Source organism: Nicotiana tabacum, chromosome 24 (genome assembly GCF_000715075.1).
Source record: "Nicotiana tabacum cultivar K326 chromosome 24, ASM71507v2, whole genome shotgun sequence".
Taxonomy (NCBI): Eukaryota; Viridiplantae; Streptophyta; class Magnoliopsida; order Solanales; family Solanaceae; genus Nicotiana; species Nicotiana tabacum.
The window spans coordinates 779,337-797,235 of NC_134103.1; the positions used below are offsets into that span (position 1 = coordinate 779,337).

General features: G+C 33.3%; 1 protein-coding gene across 1 annotated transcript; it reads left to right on the forward strand.

Moving 5' to 3' along the window:
- The first annotated feature begins 6,858 nt into the window (after nucleotides 1-6,858).
- Nucleotides 6,859-10,115, forward strand: LOC107773641 (uncharacterized). The gene is made up of 10 exons (XM_075248248.1): nucleotides 6,859-7,052; nucleotides 7,208-7,275; nucleotides 7,377-7,446; nucleotides 7,617-7,706; nucleotides 8,212-8,306; nucleotides 8,448-8,501; nucleotides 8,852-8,977; nucleotides 9,181-9,271; nucleotides 9,369-9,476; nucleotides 9,731-10,115. Exons 1-10 carry the CDS (start codon nucleotides 7,004-7,006, stop codon nucleotides 9,790-9,792), a joined length of 813 nt encoding a protein of 270 aa, XP_075104349.1. The 5' UTR covers nucleotides 6,859-7,003; the 3' UTR covers nucleotides 9,793-10,115.
- Nucleotides 10,116-17,899: the final 7,784 nt, after the last annotated feature.

Consider the following 17,899-nt stretch of genomic DNA (forward strand, 5'->3'; position numbering starts at 1 on the left):
TCAAGTTTATTATTTTTTACGTATGTTAGTGTCACCGTATATATAATAGACTAAGTTGATCTTCCATTGTATATAGGTTGATTTTGAAGAAAAATATGCCTGTCATGCTACTGAAAAACTTAAATACGCCAAATAGCTTATGTAATATCACACATATGGTATATAGAAGTTTTGACAATAACGTCATACATGCAAAAATTATGATATTGGTCAATGTGCTTCTAAGTATATTCTTATCCCTAAATTCAACTTTCGTCTTTCGAAACTAAGGAATATCCTTTTAAATTTGTGTGAAAATATTTTGTAGTATGTTTATGTTTTGCAAATATAATAAATAAAGTACAAGGAAAAACATCCTAAATATTGGACTATTTTTACCGCAATATGTTTTCTTGCACAAACAATTGTATATTGCACTTTCAAGAGGGATATCAAGATCGACAACAAGAGTTCTGGTTAAGGCAGAGCAACCAAAGCATTAGGAGGAAACATACACAAAAAAATATTGTCCACAAAGAAGTGTTCGTTAAGATACCATCCCATTAAATACTTTTAAACTTTAATACATAATTATCTGACTAACATGACAAAATTGATCATTTGTGTAAGTTTTGATGATGTCCTTTATTTTAAATACATGTATTATGCTAATGTAATAATATTTTTTGGCATTTAGATGATTGTTGTATTATTATACATAAAATTTCTCTTATTGATTAAATTTTATTGTTCTTCCATATAAATAAATATTTAAATCATCATGTATCATTATTAACGTGCAACGCACGTTCATAGATACTAGTATATTATAAAAGCACAAATATTAGAACGTTAAATGTCAAGCGACAAAAATACCCTTGAGACATTGATCGACTTTTATACCCTTAATTATTTATATATTAATTTTCATAAGTAATCATAAGAAAAGGGGACAATTGAAAATACAACACTGCAATTTAAGTTCTACATCAACACGAATATTATCTAGGGATAGAATTCCTTTTCAATTTAAAGTCAAGTTAATAGTAAATAGAGGCCGATCGACATTAATCTGGTACAAAGTTCCTTTAGTTCTATTCTAACTATAATAAAATAATATATCAAATATGCAGTACAATACGCTACCTTAAACCCCCACAAAGTTGTTTTCGTTCTAATATATATCAATTTGTGAAGGATTCTATCGACTTGCAACCTAGAGATCTAATCTAAGAGTCTGCCGACATGCAAACCTATCATCTAAGACCATCCGGATTTTAGTTTGTATAGGATTTAGATTTAGTGTATGAATCCATGTAGAAAAAGAATAACTTCATACATATTAGTTTTATGCACCTTTTATCATATTCAAAGTTTGTGACAGATAGAATTCAAGTTGAAGTTATGTGAGATCCATATATTTTTAGCCATGTTATCGATCCTAATATTTGGACATAATCTTCTTTTCTTCAGTTGTTAATTTGTTAAATTTGCAAAATTATTTGAGTACATATGAAATGGAGGAAAGATATCAAGAGGTAATTCATTTTAACGATTTCGTTTGGCGAACAAAGGAGTCATTGTTCTTATGCGTCATAAATCGTTGCATCAAGGATTAAATTAAGAATGCAGTGGTGAAGGCATCGATGGGTTGACAGATTTTAAATAACCAATTTGGACGTGTTAATTCTTCTTTTTATATATTATTTTGCATCAAGGTTGAGACCTTCACTTCCAACCAAGAGGTTGTGAGTTCAAGTCACCCCAAGAACAAGGTGGGAAGTTCTTGGAGGTAAGGATGCCGAGGGTCTATTGGAAACAGCCTCTCTACCCCAGGGTAGGGGTAAGGTCTGCGTACACACTACCCTCTACATACCCCACTAGTGGGATTATACTGGGTTGTTGTTGTTGTTGTTGAGACCTTCAATTGCATAAATTGAGATTGAATTTTTGGCAATAGTCTTTGATTTTAATAAAAATCAAAAGGGGTACACTTAATTCGATGATGCATGATGAGAGTAGGTAAAGTGGCACAAAAAACATACGCACACAAAAAATATATAATATCATCAAATACAATCACATTCGTGTTTCTACATTATATTATAAATAAAAATGTTTTCTAATTAACTTAATTAAGTCGATCTTTTTTTGAAGGTTGAATCAATAGTCAATCATTTTTTGTGCAAGTATTCTACTGATTTAATAACATTGATTTTCAGCACTAGAAAAGCATTTTCCACGTTAAATGCTTCAATTACAATGATTTTATCAATGTATGTAATCTTGCTAAATTTAAGTTCTTATCTTTTTTTCTTTCTTTTCACCATTTAATTTGTTATCCTTTCACATAAATAGTTGATTGATGTTGCACGTACATAAAGACTAGTTATTATAAAAGCACGAATGTTTCACGCTAAATATTGAACGACAAAAATATCCCTAAAATATTGATCGACTTTTATGCCCTTGAAAATTTAAATTAAGTCAGGATAAAATTGTAATCACCTATTATATATTTAAAGTTTAATGAAATTATATTAAAGATTTTGAAATCAACTATAATCCTGTTTGGATTAGAAAGGCACGTCCATAATTTCTCTTTAAAAAACTGTTGATCCTAATTACAGAAAATTATTATCGCCTAATGCTCCACTAAACCTTCTGGTCAAGCAATTTGGACGTCATGTGAGGTGTGCATGGAATAATATATAGAGTCAAACTTGAAATCCACTGTTTGTTTTACACAACAATGTGCGTACAAATATAAATAATCTAGAGTTGTAGAAGTTATCTACTTTGGTTTTAGATAATTTGGGTGAAAGGAGAAGAGACAAAAAGGTATTAATTGCGCATAAATATCCTTTCTTATGAATATCGGAAAAGACGAGCAGAATCGTTTTCTTCTTTCTACATGCATGGTATCAGTCTGACGACAGTCAAATTCATATTGAGATGTTTATTTTTTTCAGTAAAGGGCGTGTTTTTTAAAAAACAATATGTTGAAGATACAAGACATTAACTGCAAGAAAGATCCTCAACCAATAGACCGTAATTAAGCTGATCATCGACTACTTGGCCAAAGAAAAGGACTATTAATTCCAAATTAAATATTTGTATTGCAGACAGGAGGAAGATCGAGTCCGAGTAAAATAAAATCATGATATGACGACGTTCCGGATAAGGTTCTGAAGAAAACCCTTAAATCATGACACTGTTGATGCATGCCAATCGATAGCGTTACTTACACAGGAGATTGTTTATAAGTTAATTTCAATTTAGAAATCGTGATATGTTTAATTTACTTAAAGCTAAGTTTCGTAATAAGTTTTTACTGCAGTGGGAGAAGAATAAAAGATGAACGAGATATTACACATGGGAGAAATTAAAGTACTACAGTATTTTTCACTTTAAGTTACTATACATTGAATTGCTCACGTAGTAAAAATTTCATATACTATTTTCTTTTCTTTCTAATGGCTATGGTCGAAGAAATATGCATGTATCACTATTTATCTTAAATTCTTTCGTACGTGATCTTAATGCGAATCTCAAAATAAAGAGTATCCAGCAAGTTATTTAGATCAAAGTAATTATATAAGTTCTTAATTTGTTGGGAAGGGATGAAAGATTTACGTGAAAAGTTTTAACTTTCTCACTCATATACGCTAAATACAGAAACATCGATTAATAAGCATATAAATAGTTTTCGAGTTACGTGGATATTATAGATCTCTTTCTTTTTTATGAAAAGAAAATACGTTTATACTATTAGAAATTAGAGCAACTTTCCTCAAATTAGAAAACTGAATCTCGATAAAGCAACCTACCATTATTTGACTATATAATTGTAATATGTGAATCCAAAATCCCGATGGTTAAGTTTCCAGCATCGACTTTAATTACATGACATCAACACACTCTTTGAGAGGGAATTAAGCAAGTTGCGTAATTATTATCCAAGTTAAAAGAGTGTTGATAATTTAAAATGACAAATTATAATTGATCTGAAAGTGCTTCATAGCTGCAGAGAAAATATTATATTTTATTCGATATTTATTAATTAAGAATTTTAATTTTGAATGGTATAAAAGTATATCAACCTTGAACTTTTAGTATTCTTAAATTATTGATCTCTTTAATAAATAATAAGAAGAGAGTTTATTTCACCGTATATAAAGGAAGTAAAACGAAAGCAATCCCGTTTAACCATATTATGAATAAATATAATTGTAATTTCGGCAAGAATTATAAAAAGCTGTTGAATGCCAAAGCGAGCTATTAATTTGGAACCAAACAAAATTTTGTTCAATCTGAAGTATGAATTTAAGGGATGTATTTTGGAAAGAAATAGACAAATACCTCAAGGAAATTGAAATTAATCTGTCGATTATACAGACAAACAGGTTCGAACAAGATCTTATATTCTATTCAATATTCTTTATGGTAATTATCGTGACACCGTCTTTTAATTAGTTTCTGCGGAAACGTCTTTAATATGGAGTTGTAGGAAAAAAAAAAAACTTTTTAGCTTATCTTTTAACGATTAGCTAAAGATATACGTACAAAGCACATAAATAAAAATTAATTATTATAAAAGTATAAATATAATGTAAATATACGAAACTAGCCTTATAATATTTAACATAATAACCTTCAGAGAAAGGGTATAAACGAAATACTGCACTTAATCGTATTAAGTTTAGGATATCCACGTTAGGCCAACTTTTATGACATACACGTTTGGCAATATTTACTACTATTAATTTAATCATATTAATATTTTGACATGAACAACGAGCAGTAAGAGTAGCAATGGTTTGGTTGGATTGGTTATTTTATAATATTTGTATCATATCAATTTTTCGATTATTTTATTATTTATAACCAAAATTAGACTTTTTGAAATCGTCTCAATCATGTCGGTTTCTCGTCAGTATCGGTACAGTTCGATTAGTGTGTACGCATACTTTACCCCTACCTGACGAGGTAGAGAGACTGTTTCCAATAGACCCTCGGCAATAATATACGTTATAGGACACAACGAAACTCTCTAGAAATTTTTATTTTTTAAAGGGTGATGAATTAAGAAAAGATAAAAGATAGTCAGGGTATAGATCCATCAATTATTCAACAGCAGCATAAAAGAAACTAAGTAAATACAAAGAAAATATAAATAACAAAAGTGGAAAGATATTAACTAAGTTGGGACTCAAGAGAAGATGAAATATTCAAAAGATAAATCTAAATCATATGAAAGGAAACATATTCGATACATTGTCATTTGCTACTCATAATCGCAAGAATATACCTTGTGTCTTGCTAGTGAATATGCTGGAAATAATATAGTTTCGGAGTAAGATAATAGGTTTGGGAATTAAAATTTTGAATTTTAATTACTTGTTGGCTTGTAACCATTTTCATAATTCCAAGTCCCAAAGAAAATTTAATGCTTTATTATTTTTAAACTTAATATATAAATATATTTTCCACATTAACTTTATTCGGTACGGTTCAGTATTTATTCGGTTTATTTTTATAAAATTAAAAACCTACCCTAATTAACGGTACGATTATAGATTTATATAAAAACCTACGGTTTTATTAAAAGAAACCTAAAAATTGGCTCGGTACGCTACAATTCGATCGATTTAGTCGGTTTTTAAATATTCATTAATACCCCTAACGAGCAGCATCAATATTACTATGAATAAGTTGATCTCCTTTTCCCTTTACTATTCCACATATGTCATATTATTATCCCACCAACCAATGGTTTAGTTAATATTTTTATTATTTTTATTTAGAAAGTGTAATATAACTGTAATTCCCTGTATATCTTAAAACTATATATATATATATATATATATATATATATATATATAAACCTCCGACCAAGAGCTTGTGAGTTCGAGTCACCTCAAGAGAAAAGTGGCGAGTTCTTGGAGGGAGGGATGCCGATGGTCTATCAGAAACAACCTCTCTATCCCAGGGTAGGGGTAAGGTCTGCGTACACACTATCTTCCACATACCCCACTAGTTGGATTATACTGGGTTGTTGTTGTATATATATACTTAGCAAATATTATTCATAAGTTTTTTGTAGTATTGAAAAACTACAACCAATAATCAAAACAAATAATTAAGAAAGTATTAAGATTATAAATGTATGGGAGAGAGAAAGAAAAATAGTTGGTAAGAATTAATAATACTAATATTTTTACAATCATAAAGATCCAAAAGTGGAGTATCAAAACGTATAGTTATAGAAATGGTGGAGGGTTATTATTGAAAATCTAAATATTTGCGGTAACTACTGATTGATAACTTATTGTACATAATTTAAGTTATATACAACAACATTTTAAATTTTTTAATTGTATCGTGTAATAGTTTTTAAATAATATTTTACCTTCTTATTTAGAATTAAATTAATTTAATTTCAAGATTCTCATTTTAATTTAGTGTGTTTTTTCATTCATTAATGCATTGGTTAAATGAGCAACACGTGTCCAGTATGCTCCAGATTAATTAACTTAACCATTTATCTAACTACAGTTAGGAAAAACTTACTCTGCAAATCAGCAACAAAAACAGGAAGGAAAAAAAAATAAAAAAATAGAATCATTGTTCAGATTGCAGAGCTTTGAAATTGAATTAAAGCCTTCTACGCATTTGGTCGTTCTGGCCATATACAAGCTTACAATGAAGTAGATAGTACTGCACTGCTTTTCTTTTTAGTCTCAGTTGTGATGGGATTAGAGTTAACTAACGCACCATCGACTTGTGCTGAAGGGTTTTATAGAAGGTGAAAGTATTTGATACAAAATTGCAAACCCAGCTACGATGGGAGGGGATTATGTGGTGGGGGATTGAGGTTGAGGCTGTGGTGGCTGGTGGGAATCCCCAATTAAATGCTTCAGCTCTTTAATTTCTGGTGTTTCTTAAGTACAGTTAGATAAATACTTAACGTAATCAAATCTGGAGCATCGATTGACCGTGGACAAGTATTACTCGTTTAATCATGTACTGGATGAACTGGAGGGGAGCCAGACCTGTTAGAGAGAGAGAGAGTAAGTCTGTGTGTGTGTATGTTTGTTTAAATTGATTCAGTATTGTAACGTCTAATTATTATTTTTGCTTTTCTATTAACTGTTGATGAACGTAATCAAATTTGGAACATAGCTTAAGTTGAATCGCTTTGGGGTGGATGCGTGGATATGCTTAGGAACTTGTGTTTGGAAGAGAGGAGATGTTGATAAAGCTAAAAGTTGCTACAAATTTGGCCTTGAACAGGTCATTTTATATGCTGCTTCTTCGATTTTAATTACAAGTTTCATTAGTTATCAATTTAGTCCAGAAACTGTGATGGATATATTTGTATTTGTTGTGTTCAGGATCCAAAGAACAAGGAGCTCTTACGTCAATTATCAGTGTTTGAAAGAAGTCAGTGCATAGGTGAAACAGGTGAAATTTTGTGGCGATATATGTTATTCTTTTATTTGTACATTTGGAACTTCTAGCAATTTGAATTTTGAACCTTAATCATGGGATGTTCTTCTATAGAAAGACTATACTCACATAATCACATTTTTCCTAAGTGTCATAGAATTATCTGACTGTATTCTACTTTCCAGAGGTTGAAAATCCAGAAGAAATCACAGGTGAAAGTATCAAACATGCCAAGGAAGCAATTGCTCTGGATGTCCAGGATGGAATATCATGGTGTAAGACTGCATTTTGTGCTCCTTGGATATATTTATTTGTATTTGATGCATATGTAGCAGTTCCTGAGAACTTATATATAATGCTTTAAGGAAGAATGATAAGTTTCTTAGTCCATGTCAGGATTAATGATTTCCTACTAACCTGTGAGTTGCACTAGTCTATGATTAACTGTCTTCTTTGTTTTGTTCTAATTGAGTGCTGAAAATTTGTTTATCAACTATGCCGTGACGTCTGAATGTCCAATAAGCATGTCCTTTTTGCTCTTAATCTCATCTAATTTGTCACATTATATTAAAGGAAGAAGTGGATTTCTTCTCATGTGATACATATTTGCTAGTATACTCACCTTATTATGAGGGGTGCAATACGTTCTTGTATTTCACTTGTAAGCTCAGTTATTTCAGTATTTTACTTTAGTTGGTTTTTATAATTGATATCACAAGATCAGTTTTCTGTTACATCTAAACTTGGCTTTCTTCAATGATCTGTTATCTTTTTTGGCAGATGCCCTAGGAAGAGTATGTCTCTCTGCCTACTATATGACTGGAACTTTGGATCATAATATGCTTCTTCAGTCAACTAAAGCATACAAGAATGCTGTGAGTACTGCAATACTCTGCATTCTCTCTCTTATCATTTTTCTCATGGACTACAGAATTGTTTATAGACTGTTTTGTAGTTTCTGTCTTTGGTCTATATTTCTTACTCAGAGCCTCCTCAAAATTTGTGTTCTGTTTCAGGCGAAAGACCAAAAGATGACGCGCAGTGCTGAATTGTGGTACAACTGCTCCATGGTAAGGATTATGGATAAGTGTCCATACACATATCTAAATTTTAGCCTATCATACAACTTATAAATAGGCTCATGATTGAAAACACAAAGCATCAGAAATCCTTGCTTCTTCCTGCTCTTCTAACACGCCTCTCTTCTTTCTATGATTTCCATACAATTTTAGTTGAGTTTCTTCTTAATAGGCGCTTGAAGCTTGAGCATGTTTATGCTTAGTCCTGGAAGACCAAGAGTTTATATTTTCTTCACCGTGACATTTCATGTCTGCTTATATATGTCTTTTATTTTCGCTTGCCTCATTTTCAAAAATTCAATGCCATGTTTTTGTGATTCTATAATTTCAATTATACACAGGCATACAAGTTTCTTGAGAACTACTTGATGGCCCTCACTGGACTGATAATGGATCCTAATCTTAAATCTCTAGAGCAGACATTGAATCTGTGTGATGTTCTCGACTATATAAACTCTTTGCTTCAGGTAAGATTGTTTAGTTGTGGCTATTTTAGATAAAACTATCTGCAGTCGTATTTTACTTGATCAGGTGGTGTCATTAAGAATGAAATTAGATTTCTTAGGGAATTATGTTAAGTCTCAGCAAAACATATCAGGTTAAAACAGTTAGTTAAGGTGCCATAAATAGATTTTTATGCATATTCTCAGAAAACTTTACCGTCTTTCAGAAACTGAATGATGCTAAGCAGCTTTCTTCTCCAACATCATCATCTCTTCCTACTGTTGATTCGCTAGTATCATCACTTGCTTCTGTTGAACGTAAGCTTTATATATCGATTTTAAGATATTTTTCCAGAAACAGTCTGGTATTGAATTAAGCTTCTAATCCTTAAATATGGAAAAATAATTTTTGTAGTGGATCCTTCATATGAGAGAGCTAATGTCAATCGCCTAACTGAAGGTCATAATGAAGGAAAAGCAGTCACAGGAAAAGTTGTGTTTTCAGTTAAGAATCTGAGCAAAGGTAAACTTGGATTATTGTACTATCTTTGTTTTTTCCCCCTTTGCTTTCATTGCTACTCTGCTTATTCCATTTTATCTCAAAAGATTGGTCATGAATTCAAAAGTTGGTTTTTTCATGTGTCAGCTCCACTTTATATGATCTCCTTTGTGGTGTCATTCCCTCTTATTCCTCTATAATGTTCTAATAGTATTCCTCTATAACTTTTAGATGCAAAGTTAGCAACTAATCACCTTTTCTCCAATTGCCAAAACCAGACTATGGCCACAACAATAATGGAAATGAGAATTCAGAAGAAGTGATTAGCACTTTGCGATAGCAAGCATGATAGTCATTCTTGAAGTCTTTGTGTTCCCCAAGTGATTACACTCTATTCATTTCCACTGTGCGAGTGGATTTTCTGCAACAACTTGGTATTAACAGAGCAGCTGTCTCTCATGAACATGCTAATCATCCATCTCATGGAAGGATAAGGAGTTTCTGTTCTACTTGCATTGTCTGTAAGATAACTAGAATAATACTGGTCATTTTTGCAACTGTGATGGATTTCAAATGTAAATACCGTAAAAGAAACAAAACTTGTCAAATCTGTTGAATGCTAATCAATACTTCACACCAGTAAAGCAATATGCATTAATTCTACAGCTGTGGAATCAATCTTTTTTAATAGTTTCATGCAATATTCTTGAATGTTTGTCAGTTACTTTTAGCTCATTATGCTGACATGAGATGAGCTCTTCTTTTTTCGTTCTACGTATTATATTATAAATTTTCTTAAGTTTTCTAAATACTCTTTTTCAATTTTATTTCAAACATTACTTTTTTCTTTTTTTAATTTCAACCCAATTATATTCAAGCTCCCATAACCTTGCGTTTGTTTTTGAAGGTGAAACAAGACAGTTGGTCACGTTTCATCATCTCCTTTAATTTCCTTTTTTAGATTTAATTTACTAAGGATGCACACGACACGTTATTTTACTTATTATAAAAGTTTCAAATTTATTTATTAATTACGTATTCTTTGTCAAAAAATACGTCTTTTGATTTTTCTTTTTTCTTTTTTTTTTTTTTTTGGTATCAAAACTTTATGATGCCACCATGAGGGACAAACCAAACTATCCTTCAATTCACAGAAAATATTACTTTTACTTTATCAGTTTTTATTAAAAGAAAATTGATAGATGCCTTGCGAAGTATTAATCTAATTGTTACTAAGATTTACTAACAAAATATTTTACTTTTTTCTTGTATCAAAAATATTTTGTTTCGCGGATGGGGATGTGGTAAGCTTAGGAGTAATATTTAAAACTAATTCTTGTTGGGAGTCACCAAATTATTTCCTTCAACCAAATTATTTCTGTTGGGAATCCGTGTTCGAAATCAGAAAATTAGAGAAGCAGAGAAACACTCATTTAATAAACAAAACAGAAAAATAATTTCGAGCCCACAAGTTACGTGTGTGTCCTTAAGGAATTTAATCCATCACTGTTGCCTAAGGTTTTGGATTAATTCCTCCCAGGAAAGAACGGAATAACTATTCTGTAATACTGGCAATCGAAATTACAGAATTTCAGTGAACTCAACAGACAAAGCAAATCACACTTGACACTTATGTATATTTGAAAATAATACAACAATATAGAAAAGAGGGGAGAAATTTTCAGATTTTTCATTGGTGGAAAATGAGGCTAAGCCTCTCTATTTATAGATAATGAAAGGGTGAGATGAAGAGGTGCAATCCAAGAGGTGCCTCTTCCATTTCCCATTCACACCCCTTAATAAAAACGCAACAATCCCCCGCATGAATGGGGAATTGACATATGTGAAAAAACATGCATGAAAATACTGTGTGATTCACAATTAAGGATTAATCGCATCTGGATAAGTAGGTTTCCCTTTGAACTTTCCGTAGTGAACTTATGTCCGATATACTTGGTCAATCAGTAGATTTGATATCTTTGAACCGTCGAGCTTTAGTGTATACCTAGACAACCATAAGTCACACAATCAATCCTTAACCATCTTTGGTTCTCATGTGTGTTCGTTTCAGCCATGAACACCACCTGGTTTATAAGTGCATACAAAATTGGCCTTACTAAATTCTCCTTGAAGCGTCTTACACTTCACACTTATATAGGTGATTCCTAACTGTGTAATCCCATAGATACATTATTTGATATACCCTGTATAAAACTTAGAAATCATTAAAAAGCCTTAATGATTTATCCTTGGTACTAAACATTGTCTCATCACGAGAATGGACCAAAATTTTATTTGACAATGTTGAACCGTCACTAATGACTTTGTTTGATCTCCTTGAACCTAGATCTTGGGATCTCTAGTCTTCTAGGTAGAGTTACCGCCACAATGACTTATCCTCGGCCATAGTCCCATTCCCTTTGATGATATCTCAACTACCTATCTAGTTAGGCCTTTTGTAGTTGGCTAACGATTATATGTATTCGTCTTATATAACGAGATTTCCCGTTATACAAAATGCTCATAGCCCTTCCTATTGCCACTTTACTGGTGCAAATGATTTGGGCCAACATGAAATATCACTATGAAATTTCGGAGCCATTCTGTTTTTTCACCGGCCTTGTCTAAGACTATAAAATCAACCTCCATTACAGAGCGGGCAATACCCCGTTTATTTGGATAATTTTTAAGACACCGCTCCTCCACCGTCTGTGAAAATATATCCACTTATGGATTTAAAACATTCGAATCAGTGATCTAATTTGCATCGTTGTATTCCTCTATTACTGCAGGATACTTTTGCAAATCATAATTTTGAATATATTTTAAATATCTCAATACTCATTTCATTGTCATGACAGTTCAATCTGAACTTCTTTATGTCGTAGACTAGTACGTCTCGACTTTCTATTGCATATCAGATTATTGACTGCACTTAATGTAGCAATAGTATATTATAACAACTACTGGAATGATTGGCATCAGTTGTGGCCACAACCTTTTAATATTTACACATTAATCACTCCGCCATTTTCAAGCATTTGGTTGATATTTATTCATACTTCTATATGATATGCAAATTATAGCACTTTCATTCATGAAACAAATCCAACTTCAATGGAATTTGGTCATGTTCATCTGTTGGTTCACCTCATTATAGACCAACGTATTAATATGTTCGTTCATGAACGGTCATGTTTATACAAAACATATAAATGCACTTTTCATGAAAAGTCTCATCCTTCCAGGTGACACCCTTTCATAAAGGAGCTAAACATTATAAATGTTCAAGAAAGAACAAATCATTTCTGAAAAGCACGTAAACAACGGTCGAATTTGTAGTTTCATCACTAGTCATCACTAAGACTAAATAAGTAATGAATTCACCGACTATCATATCAATATCCACTAAGAATTGGTGGGGTTCAAAAATTATATCATTTAGACATTACGTTTAACATTCACTTGTGTCATGCACAAGCTAAACGCCCCCACGTTCCAAACATTTCAAAAGTGACGTGGACCGTGAGAGAAAATCAACCTTCCATCTCAACTAGTTACCACTGTTCATCAGAATTTCATAATATATCCCCATTAAAAGATATGATAATTGGCCTAAAGATATTCTGCCACTGATCCAAACATACTTGCTCTTTGATGAAAACCGCAAACATCATTCTTCCAAGGTAATTCCTGTATTTTTCTCTGTGAATTGATGGAACACTCCACCAATTTTTGCGGAAGTCGGGGATCGTAGCACCAAAAATAAGTCTTGTGACATAAATCAACTTTGTACAGTGCGATCCACCAATTACAACATTTCACATAAAGCAGCCTCATGGGTTGCATTAATTGCACTATTCTGTCAAAACCAATAAGCCGAAGACAAAGTATTTTGATTTCTGTTTGCTTCTCAATTTTTTTTTCTTCGTATGGAGGACAATTTCCCTCAAAATAGGGATAGGTAAACTCCTTAAAATTGTTGGTAATCCGTGTTCGAAATCAGAAAATCAGAGAAGCAGAGAAACATTCATTTAATAAACAAAACAAAAAAATAATTCTGAGCTCACAAGTTGCTTGTGTGTCCTTAAGAAATTTAATCACCTCACTGTGAGGATAGAACGGAATAACTATTCTGTAATACTCGCAATCGAAATTACAGAATTTAAGCGAACTCAACAGACAGAGCAAATTACACTTGACACTTATGTATATTTAAAAATAATGCAACAATATAGAAAAGAGAGGAGAAATTTTTAGTGGTGAGATGAAGAGGTGAAATCCAAGAGGTGCCTCTTTCATTTCCCATTCACACCCCTAAATAAAAACGCAACAATCCCCCACATGAATGGGGAATGGACATATGTGAAAAATATGTATGAAAATACTGTGTGATTCACAATTAAGGATTAATCGCATCTGGATAAGTAGGTTACCCTTTGAACTTTCCGTAGTGAACTTATGTCGGATATACTCGGTCAATCGGTAGATTTGATATCTTTGAACCGTCGAGCTTTAGTGTATACCTAGACAACAATAAGTCACACAATCAATCCTTAACCGTCTTTGGTTCTCATGTGTGTTCGTTTCAGCCATGAACACCGCCTGGTTTATAAGTGCATAGAGAATTGGTCTTACTAAATTCTCCTTGAAGCGTCTTACATTTCACACTTACATAGGTGATTCCTAACTGTGTAATCCCATAGATACATTATTTGATATACCCTGTATCAAACTTAGAAATCATTAAAAAGCCTTAATGATTTATCCTTGGTACTGAACATTGTCTCATCACAAGAATGGACCAAAATTTTATTTGACAATGTTGAACCGTCACTAATGACTTTGTTTGATCTCCTTGAACCTAGATCTTGGTATCTCTAGTCTTCTAGGTAGAGTTACCGCCACAATGACTTATCCTCGGCCATAGTCCCATTCCCTTTGATGATATCTCAACTACCTATCTAGTTAGGCCTTTTGTAGTTGGCTAACGATTATATGTATTCGTCTTATATAACGAGCTTTCCCGTTATACAAAATGCTCATAGCCCTTCCTATTGCCGCTTTACTGGTGCAAATGATTTGGGCCAACATGAAATATCACTATGAAATTTCGGAGCCATTCTGTTTTTTCACCAGCCTTGTCTAAAACTATAAAATCAACCTCCATTACAGAGCGGGCAATACCCGTTTATTTGGATAATTTTCAAGACACCGCTCCTCCACCGTCTGTGAAAATATATCGACTTATGGATTTAAAACATTTGAATCAGTGATATAATTTGCATCATTGTATTCCTCTATTACTGTAGGATACTTACTGTGGTGCAAACCATAATTTTGAATATATTTTAAATATCTCAATACTCGTTTCATTGTCATGACAGTTCAATCTGAACTTATTTATGTCGTAGACTAATACGTCTCGACTTTTTATTGCATATCAGATTATTGATTGCACTTAATGTAGCAATAGTATATTATAACAATTGCTGGAATGATTGGCATCAGTTGTGGCCACAACCTTTTAATATCTAACACATTAATCACTCCGCCATTTTCAAGCATTTGGTTGATATTTATTCATACTTCTATATGATATGTAAATTATAGCACCTTCATTCATTAAACAAATCCAACTTGCAATGAAATTTGGTCATGTTCATCTGTTGGTTCACCTTATTATAGACCAACGTATTAATATGTTTGTTCATGAACGGTCATGTTTATACAAAACATATGAATGCACTTTTCATGAAAAGTCTCATCCTTCCGGGTGACACCCTCTCATAAAGGAGCTAAACATTATAAATGTTCAAGAAAGGACAAATTATTTCTGAAAAGCATATAAACAACTGTCGAATTAATTTGTAGTTTCATCACTAGTCATCACTAAGACTAAATAAGTAATGAATTCACCGACTATCATATCAATATCCACTAAGGATTGGTGGGGTTCAAGAATTATATCATTTACACATTACGTCTAACAATCGCTTGTGTCATGCATAAGCTAAATGCCCCAACATTCCAAACATTTCAAAAGTGACGTGGACCGTGAGAGAAAATCAACCTTCCATCTCAACTAGTTACCACTGTTCATCAGAATTTCATAATATATCCCCATTAAAAGATATGATAATTGGCCTAAAGATATTCTGCCACTGATCCAAACATACTTGCTCTTTGGTGAAAACCGCAAACATCATTCTTCCAAGGTAATTCTTGTATTTTTCTCTGTGAATTGATGGAACACTCCACCAATTTGTGCGGAAGTCGGGGATCGTAGCGCCAAAAATAAGTCTTGTGACATAAATCAACTTTGTACAGTGCGATCCACCAATTACAACATTTCACACAAAGCAGCCTCATGGGTTGCATTAATTGCACTATTCTGTCAAAACCAATAAGCCGAGGGATTCTTGTTTTTTTTCCTTTCTTTTTCGGATCAAATTAGGATTTTCCACCCGTGTGAGGATCATAGGTGTCTTGCAAATTCATCACACATTGGTGTAAGAAACAACTGGATTGGTGGCATATATATATCATCGGCGGGGCCGCAGTTGCAGTTCCATTGTTGATTAGATTTCATGAGTTTTTGGGACTTATGTCAAAGGGTATCAACTATAGCATGAGCTGGTGGGGAAGTGCTGCTTGGGTGTGGGATTTCTAGGTTGGCTTTTCCCTGCTGACGAACAAGGACACATGAATCTCTTCCATCTTTTCTCGCATTAACCTCCCTGACATGGGCATGTTGGATGTTTTTTATTACGAGGAGGAAAAGGGTTATTGTGCTCATTACGCTCGAAAAAGCAGTGATTTCTTTGGATCCTCTAATCTCAAAAGAACTATATTTTGGCCCTGAAGCAAGTGCTTTACCAGTGTATCAAAGATTGTGCGCCTATTCTGACATCACTTGGCATGATGGGCAGTTCTATGGTGTTGATTTTTGGGGCAACGTTGTCATCTTCGACTTCAGATCAGGAAATTATCCAATGTCCGCAAGAGTTGTGAGATCGGAGATAACGTAATGAGAGGAAACCTAGTTTATATCGTCTATTCAATGGGTGACTGATTGTATGGGTCAAAATCTAATTATAGAAATTTGGCATGCGAAGACAATTGTCATGAGTAACCTGCGATTCAAATTGAGCTGTCTGGCCGAGGTCGAGCGGTGATCAATAAGGCCGAGGTCGAGCAGTGATCATCAACAAGGCCGAGGTCGAGCAGTACTGATAGATGTAACGACTAGTTTTGCTTTGGAATCTTCAAAGGGAATATTCTACATTTCCTCTAAATTGTACTTTTTAAGGGTTTTCTAGGGATAACCCTTATAAAGGGGAGGGGACATCTGGGGCAGACTCTCTAAGTAAAAGAAACACATCTCTCTAAAGAGATTTGTTGATATGTTATCCCACACTCCCTATCATATCCAAAAAGGGTCCTAAGATTCTTGTATTTGCCTATCATTCATCTTTATCAAATGAAAGAGGATCCGCCTCACTCAAGATTGGGTGAATCCTCTCCTTTATTTATATTTTATCGCCATTTAATGTTATATAATGCATGGTTTTTTCATACTATTAAATCCGGCCGTAACTACTGCCAACATTTATACTCAACTATATTTTTCTATTCATGTTATCCATCTCAGATCTAGAATTAATTATCCTTAACTAGGATTTACCCTCTATCTTCTTATTTAATTCGTTTTAAGAAAAGGTGTAACATTTTTTTTGGTAAAATAATTTGGCGCCGTCTATGGAGATTTTTTAGTTAAAATTTTTGTTTCTTCTAGATCTAAAATTCAATTCTAGTTCCACTTTCTGTTCATTGTAGCGTCACCCTATCGCCACAAATGCAAACTTGAAAATCTGTAGGCAAAGGCTTTAAAGCATGCCTTTGTGATATCTGTGGCTTAACTTTCTCCCTCTCCTTTGGTCCTTGTGGTGTTTCGTCCTTTCTGATAGGCACATTTTTTACCTACAATAAGTGTCATTAAGGAAGCAAAGGTTAAAAATAATTTTATTAAAAGTAACTCTTCTCATAAGGATGTTTGTGGCATACTGTCGGTGTCATGCAACACTATACCGAGTTCCTAAACTCAAGATTCGTTTTGTGCACCCAAAGATCGGATTGGGTTACGAACGCGTCGGGATCGGAAATGGGACTCGAACTCGAGGTCCCAACAGGCGAAATAATTTGCCAGCCCATAAGATGCCCAGATATGACTAACGAAGCCGAGCACGAGGCCGTGATTGCAGGTCTACAGCTAGCACTCGAGTACGGAGCAGAACGAGCCGTCCTACGATGTGACTCAGCTCGTTGTCAATCAAGTCACATGGACTTTCCAAATCAAGGAACGAAGACTGCAAAAATAGCATGCCGGGATCTGCGAGCCGTTACCCGAGTTCGACAAATGCCTGTGAGTACCTAATTTTTTACCA

Bases quoted from the DNA above. Each gene is read 5' to 3' on its own strand.
- LOC107773641 (XM_075248248.1), top strand. From the start codon at position 7,004: ATGTACTGGATGAACTGGAGGGGAGCCAGACCTGTTAGAGAGAGAGAG. The intron at 7,053-7,207 runs GTAAGTCTGTGT...GGATATGCTTAG, and splicing joins ACCTGTTAGAGAGAGAGAGA to GAACTTGTGTTTGGAAGAGA. The intron at 9,272-9,368 runs GTAAGCTTTATA...TAATTTTTGTAG, and splicing joins ATCACTTGCTTCTGTTGAAC to TGGATCCTTCATATGAGAGA.